Source organism: Stegostoma tigrinum, chromosome 2 (genome assembly GCF_030684315.1).
Source record: "Stegostoma tigrinum isolate sSteTig4 chromosome 2, sSteTig4.hap1, whole genome shotgun sequence".
Taxonomy (NCBI): Eukaryota; Metazoa; Chordata; class Chondrichthyes; order Orectolobiformes; family Stegostomatidae; genus Stegostoma; species Stegostoma tigrinum.
The window spans coordinates 101618444-101642771 of NC_081355.1; the positions used below are offsets into that span (position 1 = coordinate 101618444).

At 42.7% G+C, this 24328-nt stretch overlaps 1 protein-coding gene across 2 annotated transcripts in view; it reads left to right on the plus strand.

Annotated features, from left to right (window-relative positions):
- Window positions 1–24328, plus strand: part of lancl2 (LanC lantibiotic synthetase component C-like 2 (bacterial)) — an 86055-nt gene that overhangs the window by 37900 nt on the left and 23827 nt on the right. For both annotated transcript variants that reach the window (XM_059638091.1, XM_048563522.2), the window contains 3 exons: window positions 7011–7128; window positions 17482–17689; window positions 22321–22468. In XM_059638091.1, coding sequence (XP_059494074.1) covers window positions 7011–7128; window positions 17482–17689; window positions 22321–22468 — 474 coding nt within the window. The remainder of the gene's footprint in view (window positions 1–7010; window positions 7129–17481; window positions 17690–22320; window positions 22469–24328) is intronic.

The window sequence follows — 24328 nt, forward strand, 5'->3', positions numbered from 1 at the left end:
CCTATAGTATGTTTGGCATTTATAATAGTTGGATTTGGCTGAAATGATGCTACATCACCAGGCTTATGACTAATCTGTCATTTCTACTGGGGAGTACACTACTAAAGGGTATGTAGAGAGGGTAACAACAAGTGGTAGTAAAATGAAAATTCTTTGCCCTTTTTCTTCCATTCACCTGCCTGTCCCCAATAATCATTCTTCAGACTGAAGAGAAGAATGGACACATTGCAAAAGCCTTGATCATCATATTAAATCTATCTTTCACAAAACGTGACTTTCCTTGGCTCAAACAAATATCTTTTGTACATGATTTTTCCTGAAATAAGCCTTTTTCCACTGAAAAGCAACTATTTATGATGTTTCAACTTCAACTAGTTATACATCACTGCATTTAACTGTATTAGTCCAACAGTCTTTTTATAATTTCAGATCCCGATGAATAGTGCTATCTTTATGTTAGTAACAATAAACAACAAAGTAGTGGTATTTCAAAAATATCTATCCGGAAATTTACGTTTACTGAACCCTGAGCATGGCCCAGAGTAAAAGGCCTGAATAGTGGCAATTTCAAGAATATGTCCTGGAATTGCATGATTTACCAGTTAGACTGCATTACTGCCTAACCTGTGATAATGGGAACTGCAGATGCTGGAGAATCCAAGATAATAAAATGTGAGGCTGGATGAACATAGCAGGCCGAGCAGCATCTCAGGAGCACAAAAGCTGACATTTCGGGCCTAGACCCTTCATCAGATAGGGGGATGGGGTGAGGGTTCTGGAATAAATAGGGAGAGAGGGGGAGGCGGATCGAAGATGGAGAGAAAAGAAGATAGGTGGAGAGGAGAGTATAGGTGGGGAGGTAGGGAGGGGATAGGTCAGTCCAGGGAAGACGGACAGGTCAAGGAGGTGGGATGAGGTTAGTCGGTAGGAGATGGAGGTGCAGCTTGGGGTGGGAGGAAGGGATGGGTGAGAGAAAGAACAGGTTAGGGAGGCAGAGACAGGTTGGACTGGTTTTGGGATGCAGTGGGTGGAGGGGAAGAGCTGGGCTGGTTGTATGGTGCAGTGGGGGGAGGGGACGAACTGGGCTGGTTTTGGGATGCGGTGGGGGAAGGGGAGATTTTGAAGCTGGTGAAGTCCACATTGATACCATTGGGCTGCAGGGTTCCCAAGCGGAATATGAGTTGCTGTTCCTGCAACCTTCGGGTGGCATCATTGTGGCACTGCAGGAGGCCCATGATGGACATGTCATCTAAAGAATGTGAGGGGGAGTGGAAATGGTTTGCAACTGGGAGGTGCAGTTGTTTATTGCGAACCGAGCGGAGGTGTTCTGCAAAGCGGCCCCCAAACCTCCTCTTGGTTTCCCCAATGTAGAGGAAGCCACACCGGGTACAGTGGATGCAGTATACCACATTGGCAGATGTGCAGGTGAACCTCTGCTTAATGTGGAAAGTCATCTTGGGGCCTGGGATAGGGGTGAGGGAGGAGGTGTGGGGGCAAGTGTAACACCTCCTTGACCTGTCCATCTTCCCTGGATGACCTATCCCCTCCCTACCTCCCCACCTATACTCTCCTCTCCACCTATCTTCTTTTCTCTCCATCTTCGGTCCGCCTCCCCCTCTCTCCCTATTTATTCCAGAACCCTCACCCCATCCCCCTCTCTGATGAAGGGTCTAGGCCCGAAACGTCAGCTTTTGTGCTCCTGAGATGCTGCTGGGCTTGCTGTGTTCATCCAGCCTCACATTTTATTGTCTTACTGCCTAACCTGCTGTGTTCCTTCAACTCCACACTGTTTTGAATCTGACTCCATCATCTGCAGTTCTTGCTACCTCTGAATGACCTATAACCCCATTGCGAAGCCTCTTCCAAGGATGCCTACCTTGAAGAAGTTTTCCTCCTCCCTCCGAAAAGACCTCAGTAGATCTCTTTCCCACTGGTTATCTCCTCTGTCCTGAAGCTCTTTGCCTATCTGCCCACGCTTCCCACTGAGCAATCCCCACTACACCCTCTGCATCCACCTATCACCATCCCACATAACTTCTCCCAGCCCCACCGTTCTTTTCTGTATTTATTTCCCAGCTCCCTTCCCCCCCCCCCCCCCCCCCTCCTCAGTTCTGATGAAGGGTCTAGGCTCAAAACTGTCCTGCTGGTCTAATGCTACCTGACTGCAGTGTTTGTCCAACTCCATGTTGTGTTGACCTTACGACTTGCTGTATATACATTATGTAACATACAACCTTCTCATTTTTCCTTATCTTGTGCACTAAAATGAGAAAAGAGCTGTTTTAAAATTTAAGGATGAGAGAAGGAATTGCTGCACTTTTGAAAGTAGGTTATTGAAACTGAGAGTTGGTTAACTGTTGCTTTGCAAACATTGCAGAAGTTACTTCAAGTACCTCTTGGGACGTCTCTTTCCTCTAGTGAACTTAATACAAATAAGAGGTGCTACATACAATTGTCAAAAATTCTGATTGGATAAAATATAATTTGTTGGAAGAAAATTATCATTTGGAAATTTTACACAAACATTAATAATCTTGACAGTTCCATTCCCAACTCTGACAGGACTTAATTTTAGTTTTAAAATTCTTAACCCTAACACATGACTATTTTACAGCAATGTTCTAAAGCCTAGTCCATGAGGAATGAGACTAGCTAGAAATAAGGCTCTGTTAAACATAACACTGTTGTCACACCTCACTGAAGTTGCATGCTGGAAGTCTAGCCTCACTATTCTTGAAGTAGTCACAAAGATTTGCAAATTTTATCAAAGTGTGCAAAGTCTCCAATTTGTGTTTTTTTTGGTGAAAATCCAGATTAACATAAAACATCGATCAGGAGTCCTCATTATTCATACAAGATGTGCGTAACAAAAATCGAGTAGTGAAAGAACATAAAAAGGGATCTATTTTCCGCAACATGCGGAAGTGAAGATATGTGTTAAACAGTTGAACAAATAACAAATCGTTTCCTAGCAAAATACTATTTATTACAAATAAATAGGTTCTAACCACAGAGACTCACAATGACCTTTAATAGTTTAAACTCAAAGCCCCTAAATGTATACAAATAAATATAGACAGACCAAAAAATCATTGATAGTGGGGTGGAGGGGCAAAAATAATGGGGATGCAGTTCATTAGCACCAGTTCTTGGGATTTGATGGAGTTATTCCTTTGTTTCCCATGTCTTTCAGTTTTCTGATCATCCCTGTGAAGCTCTTTGACTTCTTTAAAGGAGGCATAGAGCAATCGGGTCACAAGTGATAAAGTCTCTAGTTAAAAGCAGCACCGTACAGCCACTGCTGAGAACAAAATAATTTTCAGGCTTAGGTATTTTACTAGAGAGAGCAAAACAACACTACATACACCATCTATATTTCAACAGTTTGATACTAGCAGACACTTTCATTCACACTCTCAAGCTATTCAGTCACCCAGTATTTGGATATTTGTTGTCAGGCTGATTGCCTTTGTTATGCATAACTGTTGCAACTTCACAAACCAATCAGCAACCGGTTGATGGCCAAGTCTCACCTGTACATGCTCCCCAGAACAAGACCAACTACAAACATCTTCCCCTGCACTCCACCTCCCCAATATAGTGTAAACACCTCACAGTAACTTTTTTTTATTCACTTATGGGATGGGGGAATTGCTCACTAAGCCAGTACTTATTGATCATCCCTAATTGCCCAGAGGGCAGTTAAGAGTCAGTCACATTGCTGTGGGTCAGGAGTCACATGTAGGCCAGACTAAATGAGAATGGTTGTTTCCTTCCCTAAAGGATATCAGCGAACCAGATGGGTTTTTCCAACAACTGAGAATGGATTCGTGGGCATCATTAGTTTCTTAATTCAATATTTTTTTAAAATTTGCATTCAAATTCCATCATCTGCAGTGGAGGGATTAGAACCAGGGTCCCGAGAACATTACCGGGGTCTTTCGAATGAATAGTTCAGCGATAATACTGTCATAATACAGCAATAATATAATAAGGCTGTCACCTCACCCAAGTGGATTTTCAAAGGTACTGGAATTCATTCCTCATACTTAACTGTAAATCAGCCTGCTTCTCTTCGGTCCTGACTATAAAGTAAGAGAAAATAAGGCCGTTATGCTGATGTCTAGACTAATTGTATCCTTTCTTTTTGAAATGGTTTTAACTTCTGGTTTTTAACAATCAAGATTGGTAGTTTGTTTGTTTGATTACATTTTTGTAAGGCAAACCTGTCTTAATTAGCTGTAGGATTTGACCTTCCTGATCTGTTCTTTGATAATGTTGACTGAGGCGGTAATTTTAGTTGAAAAGCCTGATGTGTTCTCTAGGAGTTGAAATGAGGCTACAATAGGATGAGGGAGGAGTTGGCTAAAGTAGACTGGATGAAAATACTTTGTGGTGGGACAGTTGCAGAACAGTGGAGGACTTTCAAAGCAATTTTTCAAAGTGCTGAGCAGAAGTTTATAATCAGTGAAAGGATTGTAGGAAAAAGGGTAATCAGACATGGACGCCTAAGGAAATGAGGGAAGGTATCAAATTGAAAGATAAGGCATAAACGTGGCAAAGACCAGTGGGAAATGAGAAGATTTGGAAAACTTTAAATATCAGCAGAAAGCCACAAAAATGCTATAAAGAAAAGCAAGATAGATTACAAGAGTAAACTAGCTCAGTATATAAGGACAGATAGCAAATGTTTTTACGAATCTATGAAATGATAAAGAGTGGCTAAGGTCCCTTAGGATGAGGAGGTGGATTTAATAAAGGGAAATGAAGAAATAGCCGATGCATTGAACAGGTATATTGTGCTGGTCTTCACAGTGAAGGACACAAATAACATGCCAATATTTGATGACAATGAGACTAAGGTAGGTGAGCACTTAGACATAATCGTTATCATGAAAGAGGTTATGTTGGGCAAGCTAATAGAACTAAATGTGGACCAGTCTCCTGACCCTGATGGAATGCATCCAGGGTACTAAAAGAAATGGCAGGGGAAATAGCAAATGCACTTGTGGTAATTTTCCAAAATTCACTGGGCTGGGTCAGTTCCAGCAGATTAGAAAACGGCAGACATGATGCCACAGTTTAAAAAAGGAGGTAGACAAAAGATGGGGAATTATAGGCTGGTTAGCGTAACTTCTATGATGGGGAAAATGCTTGAATCTATTATCCAGACAGAAATAGCAGGAAATCTAGATAGAAACACCCCATTGAGCAGACACAGCATGGGTTCCCGAAAGGCAGGTCATGCTTAACTAACTTGCTGGAATTCTGTGAAGACATTACGAGTGTGGTAGACAATGGGGACCCGTTAGGTATAGTGTATCTGGATTTCCAAAAGGCATTCAACAAAGTGTTGCAGGAAAGGCTGATGCATAAGACAAAGGTGCATGGCATTACAGACAATGTATTAGCATGGATCGAGGATTAATTAACTAACAGGAAGTAAAGAGTGGGGATAAATAAGTGTTTTTCTGGTTGGCATAACCATAACTAGGGGCGAACAATAACTAGTGGTGTGCCTTGGATCAGTGTTAGGACTGCAATTATTTACAATTTACACAGATGATTTGGAGTTGGGGACCACATGTACTATGTCAAAGTTTGGGAAGACACTAAGATGAGTGGTAGAGCAAAGTATACAGAAGACTCTGAATGTTTGCAGAGAGATATAGATAGTTTGTGTGAGTTGGCAAATGTCTGGTAAATAGAGTATACTGTTGATCAATGTGAAGTCATCCATTTTGGAGGAATAACAGTAAAAAGGATTATTATTTGAACGGTAAAAAAATTGGAGCATACTGCTGTGCAGGGGGACCTGGGTGTCCTTATGCATGAATCGCAGAATGTTGGGTTTGCAGGTGCAACAGGTAATTAAGAAGGCAAATGGAATTTTGTCTTTCCTTGCTAGAGGGATTGAATTTAAAAGGAGGGAGGTTATACTGCAACTGTATTGGGTGCTGGTGAGGCCATACCTAGAGTACTGCATGCAGTTTTGGTCTCATTATTTGAGAAAGGAGGTACCGGCACTGAAGGGGATGCAGATGAGATTCACTAGGTTGATTCCGGAGTTGAGAGGCTCATCTTATGAGGAGAGACTGAGTAGACTGGGATTATATTAGAATGAGGAGGGAAGGGAATAGATAGGATGGAAGCAGAGAAGTTATTTCCATTGGCAGGTGAAACTAGAACGAGAGGACATAGCCTCAAACTTAGGGGAGCATATTAGGATTTGAGGAGGAATTTCTTCACCCAAAGTGGTTGTGAATTTGTGGAATTTCCTGCCCAATGAAGTTGTTGAGGCTTCCTCGTTGAACGTTTTTAAAGTTAAGATAGTTTTTTGAATAGTAAAGGAATTCAGGGTTATGTTGAGAGGCTGGCTAAGCGGAACTAAGGCCATGAAAAGATCAGCCATGATCTTACTGAATGCTGGAACAGGCTTGAATGGCCAGAAGGTCTATTCTTGCTCCTGGTTTTTATGTATGTGCCATGGGAATTGTCAGATTTTTAGATTGGCCTTCAACTTAAATGTTTCATTCAAAGGACATACCATCCCAGTGCTGCTCCAAAGTATCAGTTTAAAGTATGTATGTGAGTCCCTCAAGCGCCAATTGAACTTTCAACCATCTGTCGCATAGCCAAGTGTAATTACTAAACTTAGACTACTGCAGAACCATTTCCAATAACATGATATCTCTTGTGGGAGCCAAAAGATGCAGTGCTTCAGATGGACAATTCCAGGTATATATTTAAATTGCCTTTTTTGATCTTTTTCTATTTCTAACCAGCACTTTTTTGAGATATCTTTCAGGTTTGACAGATTTGCATTAGATATATACCCATAATACCTGTTACATTTTCTTTGAAATGCAGAAGGAGCATGTGCAAACTAAAGGGTTATTATGATACTTTGAGGGAAACGATGTTAAGTAATTGCAAGGCTCTCATTATGTACTACTGCAGTTGTAATATTTTAAAATACAGCAGTGTTAATAAAAATTACTTCTTTGCAGATCAATCCAGCCTTCGTAAAGCGGATTCAACATAAAATCAAAGACCTTTTGATACAGATGGAAGAGGGTTTGAAGACTGCAGATCCTCATGATTGTTGTGCTTACACAGGTTGGATAGGTGAGAGACATGGCAGTATCTTTGTACTGACTCATTTCATGCATTCAAAGCCAAAATTATTAACTGTTTGCTCAAAACATTTAGGATACTTCTCCAAGTGAGAATTCATTTTTGCTGTTTAACAGTTGTCTCTGTAATTTTCCAACCACTTGATGCTAGATAGCAGGTCCCTTATTGCAGATTTGCACATCCCTCAAAAAATATATACATTTGCTATCCTACTGCTGTCGTCATCTCCACTTCCCTCAGCAAGCTAAAATGCAGTCCATTTGAGCAATGCCACCTATTTAGAACCTACTGTCTGTTTTTATTCTATTGAATATCCCTCAGCCCCTGTTAATGCACCCCTCACTGCCTTCTCCATTTTGTTTTTTGAAGACTGATGCAAAAGACTCATTTGATATGTAAGTCAAGCCCATTTCCTCCACCAAATAATATTTCCTTTTCTTCCCTTTTGTCTTTATATGCCTCTAGCTCCCATTTAACTATTGTTTTTACTTTTTCTGTTTCTGGAAGATTTTTGGGTTCCCCTTGTATTTTTCCTCTTGTATCCTTTTCCAATTCTCTTTGCACTCTCTGCCTGATTCCCTATGTATCCTGTCCCTGACCCCTTGTTATAAATGTTTTTAACTGTTCCATATCAATCTTTTGTCATTGGAGGAGTTCTAAATTTCCTCAAGTTGATGTTTAATTTATGCTTGCAGTATCTTTGCCATGGAAGTCTTCTGTTTATTATTTACAGTCCACTTAAAAACTTGCTCTCATATTGTGTGTCTTTCTCCAATCTTTGGTTTTTATTTAGTATTTAACTCACTGCCACATCTCTTCCAGGCATGCCCACCTTGAAGAAGTTCTGCTCCTCTCTCCAACGGGATTTCCGTTCCAATCTTTCTTCTTGCCCACCGACTTTTAATTTCACTGTCACTCCTGGTGTTTGACCATGTATTTGCTAAAACTTGTTTCCACAGCCATATCACATTCCTCAGTGACTGTCTCCGGCTCAGACTCGCCCCTCATGGCTTCCAACTGAAGTTTCATCCCTCATGTTTTGAATCTTCCCAAGATCACCGATATCTCTGTTCACCGTTGCACGGACAGCTGCTCTCACCACATCCTGAGATCTACACTAAGTGCCATGCCGCATCATGTACAAACTCTCAACCTTTCTCTCCAATGGTATTATAACACACTGGCCCAGAGTTGCACCAGTCAGCAGTTCCACTTCATCCTCTGGCTTATTCATCGTACTAACAAGAAACATTTTCTTTTCCTTTCAGGCATCAAGGCCCACAAGATGCAACAACTCAAAAATACCCATGACTCTGTGGAGCTTACCTTTCCTCACCTTCCCTCAGACTCCACCCCCTCCCCAAACACCCAACTCCTGTTAGGTATTCACTATCCCTCCAAACCTTACGCTCTCCGATGCTGAATGCTTCGGACATGACATAACGCTGAACTCCTCTTCTGCTGTCTTTGCCTCTGGGCCTATTTCTTTGCACAAGAGTCCTCTCCCCATCCCACAGACCTCTTTGCCCAACTCCAACTCTCTCTCTGCTTGGACTCATTCCTCCTGCCTTTTACCTGCACTCGATCTTTTCATTGCGAACTGTCAATGTGACGTTAGTTGCCTCAATTTCACTGCTCTGCTTACCAAATCCAACCTATCTCCCTCCAAACCTGACTGCACTACGTGCACTCAGATCTAACCCTGACTTTGCCATTAAGTCGGCCAATTAAGGGTGGTGCTGTGGTACTGACCTGCACCATACAGAGGCTGAGCACCAACTCTCAGATACCTCGTCCTACCTTCCCCTGGACCATGACCCCACATTGCACATCATTCCATGGTATCCACTACAGTTACTGATCTCTCTTCATCCGATGATTTCCCCCCACCCATGCTTCCAAGCTAATAGTTCCCCAACCCCACACAGCTTGTTTCTACCTCCTGCCAAAAATCTACAAACAGGACTGTCCGGGCAGCCCCATTATTTCAACCTGCTCATGCCCCACAGGACTCCTCTTGTCCTACCTTGACTCAGTCTTCTCCCTCCACCCCAGTCCAATCCCTACTCACGAACATCCATGATTTAATCTGATACCTTACGCCGGTTTCAAAACTTCCAGTTTGCCGGTTCCAGGCACCACCTCTTTACCATGGACGTGTAATCCCTTCACATGTCCATTTCCCATCAAGAAGGTCTTAGAGCTCTCCGCTTCTTCCTGGGTCCCCACCCTCCTCCGCTTGGCCGAGCTTGTCCTCCCTCTCAGCAACTTCTCTTTAAACTCTTCTTATTTTCTTTAGAAAAGAGGGGTTGCCATGGATACCCTACCCGCATGGTAGATACCCTCGTTATGCCTGTCTCTTCATTGGGTACTTGGAACATTCCTTATCCAGTCCTATTCCAGCCCCCACCCACAACTCTTTCTCTGATACATCAATGATATCATTGCTGCTCCCCTCTCTCGTCTGGAATTGGAAAACTTCATCAATTTCGCTTCTAGTTTCCACTCTGCCCTCACTTTCACCTGGTCTATCTCTGACTCCTCCTTTCCCTTCCTTGACATTTCTGTTTCATTTCTGGGGATAGACTGGCCACTAACATCCACTACTTGCCCAATGACTCCCACAACTACGTGGACTCTTTATCCTCACACCCCACTTCCTGTAACGACTCCACCCCATTCTCTCAGTTCCTCTGTCTCCGTCACATATGTTCAGATGAGGCCAGCGTCGACAAGGGAGCCTCTGAAATGTCACCTCCTTCCTCAACCGAGGATTCCCCAGCTCCGTTGTTGACAGGGCCTTCAACTAGGTCTGACCCATCTCCCACACTTCCGCCCTCACCCCTTCTCTTCCCACCCGCAACAGCACTCAGGTTCCCCTTATCCTCACCTACCATTCCACCAGCATCCACGTGCAGAAGATCATCAGATGCCATTTCCGCCACCTCCAGCGAGATGCAGCCACCAGACACATATTCCCCTCCCCTCCCTTGTCTGCCTTCTGCAGGGACCGTTCCCTCCGGAACACCCTGGCCCATGCTTCCTTCACCCCAACACTACCCCACAGCCAGTGGTACCATCCCCAGTAACTGGCGAAGGTACAACACATGCCCATTTACCTCCTCCCTCCCCGGTATCCAAGAGCTCAAACATACCTTCCAGGTGAAGCAACACTTCACCTGTACTTCCCAGAATCTGGCCTACTGCTTTCGCTGCTCACAATGTGGTCTCCTCTACATTGGGAAAATGAAGCGTAGATTTGGGGACCGCTTTACAGAACATCTACATTCTGCTTGCAGTAAAGACCCTGAACTACCTGTTGCCTGCCACTTCAACGCACCACCCTCCTCCTTGGCCAACATCTCTGTCTCTGGCTTGCCTGCAGTGTTCACCAAAGCCCAATGCAAGCTGGAGGAACAATGCCTCATTTTCTGCTTGGGGGCCCTACAGCCCTCCGCACTCAACATTGATCATCAATAATTTTAGGGCCTAAACTCTCCCCCTATACCACACATCAGGCTTTGTTATCACATAGCCTGCAATTACACATCCCCTGTTGTTAGCCACTAACAGTACCCATTAACAATTATTCACCCTCCCAGCCTGAGCATCAGCAACTCCTTTGTCTGTCTTTCTGTCTCTTTGGGCTCTATCCTATCGTTTACTCCCTACCCCACCCACCTCCCTATTTTCTGCATTTAAACTGACGTTTTTCCGGCCACCATCAGTTCTGAGGAAGGGTCACCGAACCTGAAACGTTAACTCTGTTTTTTCCTTCACAGATGCTGCCAGACCTGCTAAGCGTCTCCAGCAACTTTGTTTTTGTTCTCCAATCTTGTATTTTTACCTTTAACATTTCTTCGTGCATTTTCATAATTACTGAATCAAACTGTCATCATTATTAGCCAGATGATATTTGTTTACCTGATTTACTGTAATAAATAAGCTCTCATGAGTGACTTGTCCACTTCTGTCAAGAATTTTTAATGCATGTCCGAATGCTTATCATGAACTCTTATTTTTCTGCGGTTTAATACTTGGCATCTCTAAAGGAAACTTGGATTTATGTGACATTTTTTGTTTTGAGAAGAAAACGGAACAAAAGCCTTTCAGCTGACCCACAATGCCAAGTATCTTAAAATTAACTGCTACCCATCAAATGGCCAGAATGCGCTTTGAGTGTCAGGTGAAGTGAGAGAGAAGCGCACAGAACACAGAATTTAAGGCAGAGAGATCAAGGACTGAGAGATCAAAAGACCATACAAATGGTGTGAATAGAGTGCCAAATAATAGTCCCTGCAGGTGCCAACAGCTGAATAACAAGTGAAAGGATGACCTATAATCCAATTAAATGAGGCACAGAAATTTAAAAATAAGGTGGTGCTACAGACAATGCTCTGAAAGCTTATGATTCCAAATAAACCTGTTGGACTATAACCTGGTGTTGTGTGACTTCTAACTTGTTTAAAAAAGATATACAGGTCAATTATGATTTTGCATTCTTATTATTTCTAATCTGTTTCTTCTTGCATTTATTAACTAATAACTGTTTTTTGTCTAATAAAATATGAGAGCCCGAGTGACATCTGCAAGGGAAAGGATCCTTTGTTCACATAATATTGTTGTGAATGCCCAAGGGGGTGGGTCCCTCAGAAAATGTACCTTCAGCAGGCAGGCAGGGCTCCCATATGAAGGACTACATGAATCCTGTTAAGATCCTGGATAAGATAAATTTGGCCATGTTGTAATCTGGTGAGGGACCAGTAATGATGTTTTTTCAGGTGAGGGACAGTTTGATATCTGTTACCTGTTAAGAGAATCAAGACACAAGATTCTGTGGCTTTGAACAAACAGCAATAACTTTACCAAAGTAAAATAGTACAATCTAAAGTATATATTCTAAACTAACTTTTAGAATCAACATAAGGCAGATATGAGTTCCACAAAAACTCTGGTTGAACACATTGAATCACATCACGCAGTAAATATGGTAAAGACAAGTTCCATGGATTTCTAATCCATCCCACCTCCCTACACCCCAAAAAAAAGGCACTGTGGCTTAACAAATCTCATTGAAACTCTATTAGGGATTTTAGTTCTGTGATCCTATGATTTCTAAGTGACCTAGCTTTGGAATTTGCTCAATAGCCACTCCATCATTGATTACATTTGAGACTGCTCATATCCTGGTAGTTCACTCTGTCATTGGGACTGCATTTCCCTGCATTCTGGAAACTGCTTTCCATCACCTTTTCAAAGGCACAATCAGCTAGTCCGCAAACACAGTTTCACTGTTGCTTCTGCATTTGAGGTTTAGTCTCAGCCGCATTAGGAAAATACTGTTTTGTGGGCTTCTTTCACCCCACTCTTTTCTGCATTGAGCTGCTAAGAGCTCATAGGTTTCCTCCAAATTCTTAATTCCCAACTCTCAAACACCTAGCCATACCTGCTGGCTCCCAGGACTGGTCTGTGCAGTTAGCACCAGGAGCTATCAGACAACTCCTGGCACATCACCTTGAGACTCAGCCATGCAGCAACAGTGGCTTCCTTAGCAGCATAGCTACCGTAACTCCTGCATAGAACCTGAACCTGTACCTCTCCCTCTGTATTGTAGAACAGTTCACATTGAGGCAAGCATTGAAATTTTGTTCAACATCTTTGGAGGACTGTCTGTCCCAAACTCGGAACGTCCAGCAGAGATGTTGCAGCTGCAGAAGATCCTCCAAGAATCAACAGCATGTGAACTTCTGGTTCTGAGGAATTCCACGCCAGCCTCTCATCAGACTCTTAGAGAGGACAGGCAGAAGAAGTAGTAGTCACTTGCAGCTTGAACATAGCCAGTAATAAGGATTTCACCACTATCCAGATGTGTTTGCAGTTTTTTTTAATGCCCATTGTTCAACAATAGCAAAGTGATAAAAGATTATAAAGTGTGAAGCTTCACACTTTATTATCTTGGATTCTCCAGCATCTGCAGTTCCCATTATCTCTGATAAAAGATTACATTAACTCAAAGAAGAATTTTCTCTGTTAAGATCAATGAACTAATATGCCACCTGAAACAACAAAATGGATTCTGAGCATTGATGCAGGATCACTGGACCCTAAACGTTAACTCTGAAATTTTTCTTCACAGATGCTGCCGGACCTGCTGAGCTTTTCTAGGAACTTCTGTTTTTGTTCATGATTTACAGCATTCACCGTTCTTAAGGATTTTATTTAACAGAATTGGTAACTTGGATGCAAGATGTAAGCAGGTGATCTTGAACCTTTGCAAGATACTTGTTAAACCTCTGATGGAGTAGTGTGGGTGCCATATTACAGGAAAGATGTGAACGCATTGGGAAGAGTATAGAAGGGATTTATAGGAATGGCTCCAGAAATACAAACTTGGAGAAAAGAAAGTGGAGAGGAGTTTTGATAGACATTTTAAAAATTATGATTGGGCTGTATTCAGTAGTTAAAGAGAAGCTGTTCCTCCACTCAAGAAGAAAAAAAGTGAGAGGGCATAGATTTAGAATGTAAAATAAGCAAGGGTGATATGAAAAAACCGTTTCACACAACAAGTAATTAGAGCATTGATTGCGATGCCTAGAGATTTGATTGGAGGCAGGCTGAATTGAATTGTTCACGGGGGCCTTGGATGATCATTTGAATGGAAATAGTATGCAGGGATATGGGGGAAAGGCCAGGAGATTGGCTTTAAGTAGTAGACCTGGTACAGGCATGATGAGTGAAATATTTTCAACTATGCTGTAACAGTTCTGATTATATAAGACATTTTTTAAAGGCTTAATTGGAAGGGCAAGGCAATGTGCTTGGAATTGCAATGGAGTATCAGATTATATAAGAGGTATGAATTCAAGATTCATGTCTCCATTTGTTAACTTTCTTATTTAAATTATTCCAGCATGATTCCCCCTCTTCTACTCATCTTTGGGGAATGCATCCTAAGTTTACATCATGCTGTTCCTTTATCCCTGTTATCATCTTAGTGAACTGTTGCTAAGCTACTTGCATATTTTAAAAGTTGGTATGTACAGACTGAAGAGGAGAAGATTACAAATTAGCTTTGCCTGTTGATGTTTGTAGTAAAAACTTTCCTTAGTACCTTGGCTAAAATAAATCAAAAGCATTTCACAAGTCTGCTGACGCAGTACTGACTATTTTGTCCTCCGTTCTGAAATAGGTTCATGGCAAACTGAACAAGTGCAGTACCACAGAATTAGGCATTAATAGTTGAATAGCTTCCATTCTTATTGAACCTATTTTGAAATCTAGCATCCATTCATGCAGCATCGTCTGGCTTGGGACCTTAAAAGCATTTTGTCTGTGCATCTTGTTGCCATTTGCATTTGAGTTTGATCCCTTTAGTTCTTTCCTTTTTTGAATTCTCTTCCCATTTGCCTTTTAAAGATAGAAGATTATGTTGCTTGGTTATATTAAGCCATATTATTCTATATAATTCACTTCCTATGTTAGGGACATACTTAAGAACTAGGAGTAGGCAATTCAGCCTCTTGAGCCTTCACCACCATTTAATGTGATAATGGGTCATCTGATTTTGCTCTGAACTCCACTTTTCTGCCTGCTTTCCATAACCTTTCAATCAATTATTCATTTAAAAAATTATTTCCTCCTAAAATTTACACAATGTCCCAGCATCCACCGCACTCTGGGGCAGTGAATACCACAGATTCATGACCCTTTTTGAGAGAAGTAGTTCATCCTCCCGTCTGTTTTAAATCTGCTATTCCTTATTCTAATTAGGCAGCCTTTCTTTCTAGATTTCCCCATGGGAAAACACCTTCTGTATGCCTACTTTGTCAATCTCCTCTGGCATCTCAGTTACCACAATTAGATCTCTACATTCTTCTAAAGTCAAGGCAGTATAGGCCTAAACTGTCTTCCTAAGACAAATCCCTCATCTCTGGGATTGATCTGGTGAACATCCTCTGACGTGCCTCCAATGCAACTATACCCCTCCTCTGGTAAGGGAACCAAAATTGAACACACTATTCCTGGTGTGGTTTCACTAATGCCTTGTACAGTTACAATGACACTTTCCTATTTCAATATTCTTTTTCTTTTTGCGATAAATGCCAAAATTCCATTTAGCATGTTTATTACCTGTTGTCCTTGATAAATTTGGTTAAAACTGCTCTACCGTATCATGTATATAGAGAGGTCTGAAGCACATTTGTTTGGGGCCACTATTTTTCACTGTCAGCTAATCCAATAAAGTGTCTCATAGTCACACTTGCCCTTTTATTTCCCAAGAAATTCTGAGTCAGTGCTAAACTTTTAATTTTTACTTAGTAATCTCGATATGTGCAGATGCTTCGTTTTCCTCCTTTTACTTGTTACTAATAAAATTGACGTGCGGGTTGGGAACCCTTTTAAGGGAGATTAGATATTGGTCAGAATGATAACCACATGCACTTTAAATACAAGGAGATTTCCCAAGCACTACACAGGAATGCTGTCTGACAAAGAAGAGCATATTGGGAAGGGTAACAATAAAAAAATTGATTTTATTTCTCACCGAAGATATGTCGCTGAAATGTGACATTGAAAGTAAAGTTGAGAGATTTTCCAGAGTCTGTAGTGAGATCCACCAGTGAGCACCAGTTTGGAAGAGGGACAATTTGAAATCTTTCACGTGAAGAGAGAAGTGCACCATGACTTTGGACAGTACACAACAAATATTCAAAACATTGGATGTACATCTGGTGGAAATAATTAGAGGCAAGAACATAAACTTGCAGTAGAGTGACCACACAACACTACTTAAGATGCATAAAATATTGTTTTAAAAGTTTAAATATGTATTATATATGAATAATAAAAAGACGCTATGATTGTCTCAAAGCAGCTATCGGAAGAAACTACATTGAAGTGGATGGTGTCCCATTGGAGCAAGTAGACAAATTTGTCTATTTAGGATAAATGATAAGATTAGATGGCAGCAGTTAGAAGAGATAGCTAGAAGTAATTTTATGAAAATGATTGTGTCGACAACAAGTTTGTAACCAGGAAATACTGATCATATGCTACATTCTATCAATTTTCCTGTATGTCTCGGAACATTGGATAAGAAATAAAAATCCTTGAACGAAAAGAAAGGCCTTTGAATTGTGGATGCTGAGTTGTCAACTAAAATTTTCATGAGACAAATGAAGAGGAACTTCAAGTTGCAAGAGCAAAAACAACCTTGAATGACGTCCAGAAATAAAGATTTGATCAAAGCTGAAAACTGCTGCTAACTCCAAGACGGATGAATGGACGGCAGCAGAAAGAGAGGTTGATCAAGGTGCAAATCAATTACAGTGGATGTATGAGGATGGTGCAAGACAAACAAGTGTGACATGCTGTAGCAGATCTTCTGACAAATCTAAGATTTATCAAAAAGGTAGATTTTGAACAAGTATATTCAAAGAAGAAAGAACCCTGCATACCCGTTTGTATTTGCTTGTTCTCCGCATCTATCACTGGTTAGCTCAGTTGGTTAGACAGCTGGTTTGTGATGCTGTGTAACACCAACAGGGCAAGTTCAGTTCCTGCACCAGTTAAGATTACCATGAATGTCCTGCCTTCTCAATCTTGCCTGTTGACTGAGGTGTGGTGACACTCAGGTTAAACTTCCCATCAGTCATCTCTCTCTAATGAGCATAGCCAAATGGTCCTCTGGGACTATGGCAACTTCCGTTGGACATCAGGGTTGAGGTTCTCACATTTACAAGTTTATCACATGTTGGGAATTTTCAACATTGTACTGTATGAAAACTTAGAAAACACAGTTTTTTTTAAACAGGTCAACAAGTTGTACAGTTATTCCTTTAACTGCAAAGGACTTCTATTTAAAAAGTCTAAAAAGACAATTGCAATGAATAAAACCAAGCCATTTAGCTTGCTATTTTAGACTTTAAATATTCAATGATGGCTAGCACTGTAAGCAGAAAATCCTAGAGCAGTGATGGAAGAAAACAGACATTTAGCTGGATGTAAAAGTAAAACTTTTGGGTTCCTTCAAAATTCTTCTATATTTGTTCTGTACCCAGAGATTAAAATATCTGTTCTTAGTGGCAACATATTCCAAATTGTTAGATTAACTCATCAGAGTTGTTCATTACTATTTGTGAGAATTTTTGTAGCTTAGTATTTGACATGTTGCAAAATCAATATACGAGCTCCATGGCATAGTCAGCTATGGACCAAGTGCAAGTAATTTAGATTAGTATAGTTTTGTTCATTAGTCAGCATGGATGTGGTGGGCTGATGGGCCTGTTTCTATGTTGTATGACACTATGACTCTATTATAGTAAAGTGTTTCTTTTTATCTAGGGATTGCCCTTCTTTATCTGCAATGTTTCCGTGTAACACAGGAATCTGTGCATCTCCAACGATCTTTGTATTATGTGAAGAGGACTCTGCGTAATCTGAATGGGCGAAGAGTCACATTTCTTTGTGGTGATGCGGGACCTTTAGCTGTTGGTGCTGTTGTACATCACAAGTTGAAGAATCAAATTGAATCACAAGAATGTGTCACAAAGTAAGGACATTGATTTGCATGTTTGGAAACTGCTCAACTAGACAGGAGTATTTTTAAATAAATTAAAAGTTTACAATTTTTGTAGTTTATTATCCAATATGTTTTTCATTTTACTGTTTTAAAAATGCATTTCCAGAAGAGAGCATCATGAAAGATCAAAACAATCTTATATTCTAATTTTTAAACTTGACTGTAGTTTGGACCTTTTTCTTTTAAAGAGCCTAATGCTTTTAGGTGTCCTTGTAGCGGAGATGTGGATGCCCAGGAGTTCATAAAAGATGGCCAATTCATTGACAGTGATCTTTTGTATCATGTGGCTATAGTCCATCCAACAAATGTGGCTGAGCCAGCACAAGTATCAAAGCCTTAACTAATTCTCACTGAACTTGTATATTCACATTGTTTGTAGCTTTGCCTCTTGTGAGACCATTATTTGCGTCATGTTGGCAAAATCTATGTTAAGCATCTTCTGATGTAGCTCAGAAGCTCTGTTGTGGCATGTCAGTCTGTTTTCAAAAAACTAAAGTACTGCAGATTCTGGAAATCAATAACAAAAATGGAGATTGTTGGTAAAAGGAACTCTGAAGAAGTGTCACTGGACCCGAAATGTTAACACTGCTTTCTCTCCACAGATGCTGCCAGACCTCCTGTGTTTTCCAGAAATTTCTGTTTTATAGAACATTGAACATTGAACATAGAACATAGAACAATACAGTGCAGAACAGGCCCTTCGGCCCGCGATGTTGCGCCGACCTGTGAACTAATCTAAGCCCCTCCCCCTACACTATCCCATCATCATCCATTTGCTTATCCAAGGACTGTTTAAATGCCCCTAATGTGGCTGAGTTAACTGCATTGGCAGGCAGGGCGTTCCACGCCCTTACCACTCTCTGAGTAAAGAACCTGCCTCTGACATCTGTCTTAAATCTATCAGCCTTCAATTTGTAGCTACGCCCCCTTTTAAAAGCTGAAGTCATCATCCTGGGAAAAAGACTCTGATTTTGTTACAGCAATCTCTTTTATTTGCTGTAGAAGAAGATAGTGGGCTCAGATGGTTGACTGTGTTTACTGGGCCTGCCTTCTTTGTCACCTGAACTTTTCGTTTCTGCTCACCCTCTCTAATTTTTTTCTAACAGTGCCATGACCTTTTGAAGGCTATCAGCAACTGTCCCCTACTTGTCAGTGTTCATGTTTGCCATCTCCTATGCTTTTAGGTGTCCTTGTAGCAGAGAAGTGGATGCCCAGGAATTCATAATACATGGCCAATTCATTGACAGTGCCCTTTTGTATCATGTGGCTATAATCCATCCAACAAATGTGGCTGAGCCAGCACAAGTATCAAAGGCTTAGCTGTGAATGTATGATCATGGAATTAGTGCACTGTAAGAGCTCTGAGATGGTGATCTTTGTCCCAGAACAAGTGTTATGGGCTGTCTGTGACAGAGGCAGAGACTGTTGTATCCCACAAATCAGCCACTACCCACCACAATCAAGTTGCTGTTGTTCCACACTGTACTTGGCTTGGATACAACCTCTGCAGTTTTTGTGATATTGACTAGTTTCAGCGACAGGTGACAGATTGCTGATGGTGTGTGTAGTAGATGTGTTCAGCCAGGATCTGTACTCTGACAAGGTGAAATTATGTACTACAGGAACAGTTTTTGTGCACAATCCTGACATTTCAGTTTGCGAATCAGCTGCTACATTCCTTTTCATTTGTTTTGTTTGCATGATGCATGGATTCAGTTCACTTGTCCAGTGGTTCTAATTTCCCAGCACACATTGAAGTAGGAGCACTGTGATAGATCAGCACCTTTTCTTTGTTGGGTCCTGCATTTGAGGTGGGTGCTGGCAGACCTACCAGACTCAATAGTTCTTCCCACTGTCAGCAACAGCCCATTACGCTTGTTTTCTACACCGATGAAGTTAGGCATATAACTCCTAACTATTGTCTGTGTTGTGTTGATGATCAGTAGTGAAGCACTGTCTTCTCCAGAATACAAGCTTGGGATATAAGTTATGGTAACTCTGGTCTGCGTAAATGTTGGAGAACAACCCACCACCACCGACAGACCTCCCCAGTTGAATCCAAAGTAAAGGAAAATGCTGCGTTTGGTCCGGAAGTTGCTGAAAAGCGACAACTTTGGACATATCAAGATAATAAAATGTGAGGCTGGATGAACACAGCAGGCCAAGCAGCATCTCAGGAGCACAAAAGCTGACGTTTTGGGCCTAGACCCTTCATCAGAGAGGGGAATGGGGTGAGGGTTCTGGAATAAATAGGGAGAGAGGGGGAGGCGGACCGAAGTTGGAGAGAAAAGAAGATAGGTGGAGAGGAGAGTATAGGTGGGGAGATAGGGAGGGGATAGGTCAATCCAGGGAAGACGGACAGGTCAAGGAGGTGGGATGAGGTTAGTAGGTAGGAGATGGAGGTGCGGCTTGGGGTGGGAGGAAGAACAGGTTAGGGAGGCAGAGACAGGCTGGACTAGTTTTGGGATGCAGTGGGTGGAGGGGAAGAGCTGGGCTGGTTGTGTGGTGCAGTGGGGGGAGGGGATGAACTGGGCTGGTTTAGGGATGCGGTGGGGGAAGGGGAGATTTTGAAGCTGGTGAAGTCCACATTGATACCATTGGGCTGCAGGGTTCCCAAGCGGAATATGAGTTACTGTTCCTGCAACCTTCGGGTGGCATCATTGTGGCACTGCAGGAGGCCCATGATGGACATGCCATCTAAAGAATGGGAGGGGGAGTGGAAATCGTTCACGACTGGGAGGTGCAGTTATTTATTGCGAACCGAGCGGAGGTGTTCTGCAAAGCGGTCCCCAAGCCTCCGTTTGGTTTCCCCAATGTAGGGGAAGCCACACCGGGTACAATGGATACAGTATGCCACATTGGCAGATGTGCAGGTGAACCTCTGCTTAATGTGGAAAGTCATCTTGGGGCCTGGGATAGGGGTGAGGGAGGAGGTGTGGGGGCAAGTGTAGCATTTCCTGCGGTTGCAGGGGAAGGTGCCGGGTGTGGTGGGGTTGGAGGGCAGTGTGGAGCGAACAAGGGAGTCACGGAGAGAGTGGTCTGTCTGAAAAGCAGACAAGGGTGGTGATGGAAAAATGTCTTGGGTGGTGGGGTCGGATTGTAGATGGCGGAAGTGTTGGAGGATGATGCGTTGTATCCGGAGGTTGGTGGGGTGGTGTGTGAGAACGTGGGGGGTCCTCTGGGTGGTTGTGGTGGGGGTGGGGTGTGAGGGATGCGTTGCGGGAAATGCGGGAGACGTGGTCAAGGGTGTTCTCGACCACTGTGGGGGGAAAGGTGCGGTCCTTGAAGAACTTGGACATCTGGGATGTGCGGGAGTGGAATGCCTCATCATGGGAGCAGATGCGGTGGAGGTGGAGGAATTGGGAATAGGGGATGGAATTTTTGCAGGAGGGTGAGTGGGAGGAGGTGTATTCTAGGTAGCTGTGGGAGTCGGTGGGCTTGAAATGGACATCAGATACAAGCTGGTTGCCTGAGATGGAGACTGAGAGGCCCAGGAAGGTGAGGGATGTGCTGGAGATGGCCCAGCTGAACTGAAGGTTGGGGTGGAAGGTGTTGGTGAAGTGGATGAACTGTTCAAGCTCCTCTGGGGAGGAAGAGGCGGCGCCGATACAGTCATCAATGTAACGGAGGAAGACGTGGGGTTTGCAGCCTGTGTAGGTGCAGAAGAGGACTGTTCCACGTAACCTACAAAGAGGCAGGCATAGCTGAGGCCCATGCGGGTGCCCATGGCCACCCCCTTTGTCTGTAGGAAGTGGGAGGAATCGAAAGAGAAGTTGAGGGTGAGGACGAGTTCGGGTAGGCGGATGAGAGTGTTGGTGGAGGGGGACTGGTCGGGCCTGCAGGACAGGAAGAAGCGGAGGGCCTTGAAGCCATCTGCATGCGGAATACAAGTGTATAGGGACTGAACGTCCATGGTGAAAATGAGGTGTTGGGGGCCAGGGAATTGGAAGTTCTGGAGGAGTTGGAGGGCATGGGTGGTGTCACGGACGTAGGTAGGGAGTTTCTGGACCAAAGGGGAGAAAATGGAGTCCAGATAGGTGGAGATGAGTTCGGTGGGGCAGGAACAGGCTGAGACGATGGGTCGACCAGGGCAGGCAGGTTTGTGGATTGGGAAGGAGACAGAAATGGGCCGTGCGGAGTTGGGGAATACTGAGCTTGGAGGCGGTGGGTGGGAGGTCCCCTGAGGTGATGAGGTCATGAATGGTGTTGGAGATGGAACTGAGGGCTTGCTGCTTGAAAAGTAGACAGACTTGAATATTTAGGGTTTCTTTTCCCACATTGCTGCTAGCCAGCTGTTTATGCTGAAAATGAGAAGCCAACTAACATGTAAAGGCAAAGCTTTGTTTTGATGGAAAACATGCAACTCACACTCTCACTCACTCACTCACTCACCTTATGACATTAATATGATAGACACAAAACATTAATGTCATGTGTGGAACCATCATTACAAATAATATATAAATTATTTAAAGTTGACATTGTTAGAGATTATCTTGACAAGTAAATTAGTAAATCTATCATTGTAACCATTAAGATACTCTATTCAGGTGTGTATGATTACATTTTCTTGGTATTCATTGTTTCTCTTGCTCTATTAGATTGTTGCAACTGCAAGGAACTGTTGTTTGCCTGGATTCTGATATCCCAGATGAGCTGCTGTATGGCAGAGCTGGATACTTGTATGCTTTACTGTATGTAAATATAGAGATTGGGCAAGATACCATTCCTTTTTCTGTTGTTCAGGAGGTAAGAGTTACTTTTACATTATGCTGTAATTCGTATATTTCTTAATTGCAGCTTTTATTTGTGCATTTGTTTACACCTCTTTAAATGTCAGCTTTTAGACATGCTCAACAGTGTGAATGTCATCTGATTCTCAAACAGAGATAATTGGAACTACAGATGCTGGAGAATCTGTGATAAGATGTGGAGCTGCATGAACACAGCAGGCCAAGCAGCATCGTAGGACCAGGAAAGCTGACGTTTTGGGCCTAGACCCTTCATCAGAAATGGGGAAGGGGAAGAGGGTTCTGAAATAAATAGGGAGCGAGGGGGAGGTGTATCGAAGGTGGAGAGGAGACAGACAAATTAAAGAGGTGGGGATGGAGCCAGTAGAGGTGCGTATAGGTGGGCAGGCAGGGAGGAAATAGGTCAGTCCAAGGAGGACGGACAGGTCAAGGGCGCGGGATGAGGTTAGTAGGTAGGAGATGGGGGTGTGGTTTGAGGTGGGAGGAGGGGATAGGTGAGAGGAAGAACCGGTTAGGGAGGTGAGGACGAGCTGGGCTGGTTTTGGGATGTGGTAGGGGGAGGGGAGATTTTGAAGCTTGTGAAATCCACATTGATGCCATTGGGCTGCAGGGTTTGTCAGGTTCGTTTTCGGAGACCCTCACGGACTTGCTGCAATAACAAGACACTGACCTGTTTAGAAAAACACAAATTCTTTTATTACAAGCTGTGGAGAATCACTGTACTCAACCCGGCACAGAGTGCAGAGTCTCGCACGTAATTCTCCCTGAGCAGTGGACAGGCCCCGCTTTTTATCTTTTACAAAAGACATGATACATAAAATGATTTCACAATTTACAATGACATGATACATAAAACAATTACTACAACAGACAAAAACAGGATACCAAACAATTATTACATCAACAACATAAAAGACCAGGATATAGTATCGTGCTCTCTGATGAAGGGTCTAGGCCCGAAACGTCAGCTTTTGTGCTCCTGAGATGCTGCTTGGCCTGCTGTGTTCATCCAGCCTCACATTTTATTATCTTGGATTCTCCAGCATCTGCAGTTCCCATTATCTCAGGATATAGTATTGATTGCTAGTTAAGTAGCTGCTAATGGCAGGAGGCAATTTCAAGTTGTTGTCCATGACAGATTGTGATTTCAAGTTGCCAGTGTGTCTGGCTAGAACAAAGTCAGTGCCCTGGCCCCTTTGTCAGCGACAGAAGTTACATGCGTTAGAGGTTTCACGCCTTTACAAATTTTCCCCACCTAACCCTATTTGAAACAGTTTGTTTCTAATTTTAATTCAGTCAGGAAGCTTAAGACAGTGTCTGCATACCGATGTGTGAGAAGATAAGGAGTTACAAAAGCTTTACACTGAATTCCTAACTGGGCAGGAAGCTTCAGGGCAGTGCCTGCAAAGCTATGTGTAGGTAGATAAAAGATTTTACTTCTTTAAATTAAAGTCTCTGTATAGGAATCAAATGCAGATAAAAGACCTTGATTTCTATACTTCTATAAATTAATGGGATGTTATCACATTAACATCTCAGATACCCAAGCGGAATATGAGTTGCTGTTCCTGCAACCTTCAGGTGGCATCGTTGTGCACTGCAGGAGGCCCAGCATGGACATGTCGTCTAAGGAATGGGAGGGCGAGTTGAAATGGTTCGCGACTGGGAGGCGCAATTGTTTATTGCGATCCGAGTGTGGGTGTTCCGCAAAGCAGTCCCCAAGCCTCCACTTGGTTTCCCCGATATAGAGGAAGCCACAGCGGATGCAGTATACCACATTGGTATTTGTGCAGGTGAATATCTGCTTGATGTGGAAAGTCTTCTTCGGGCCTGGGATGGCTGTGAGGGAGGAGGTATG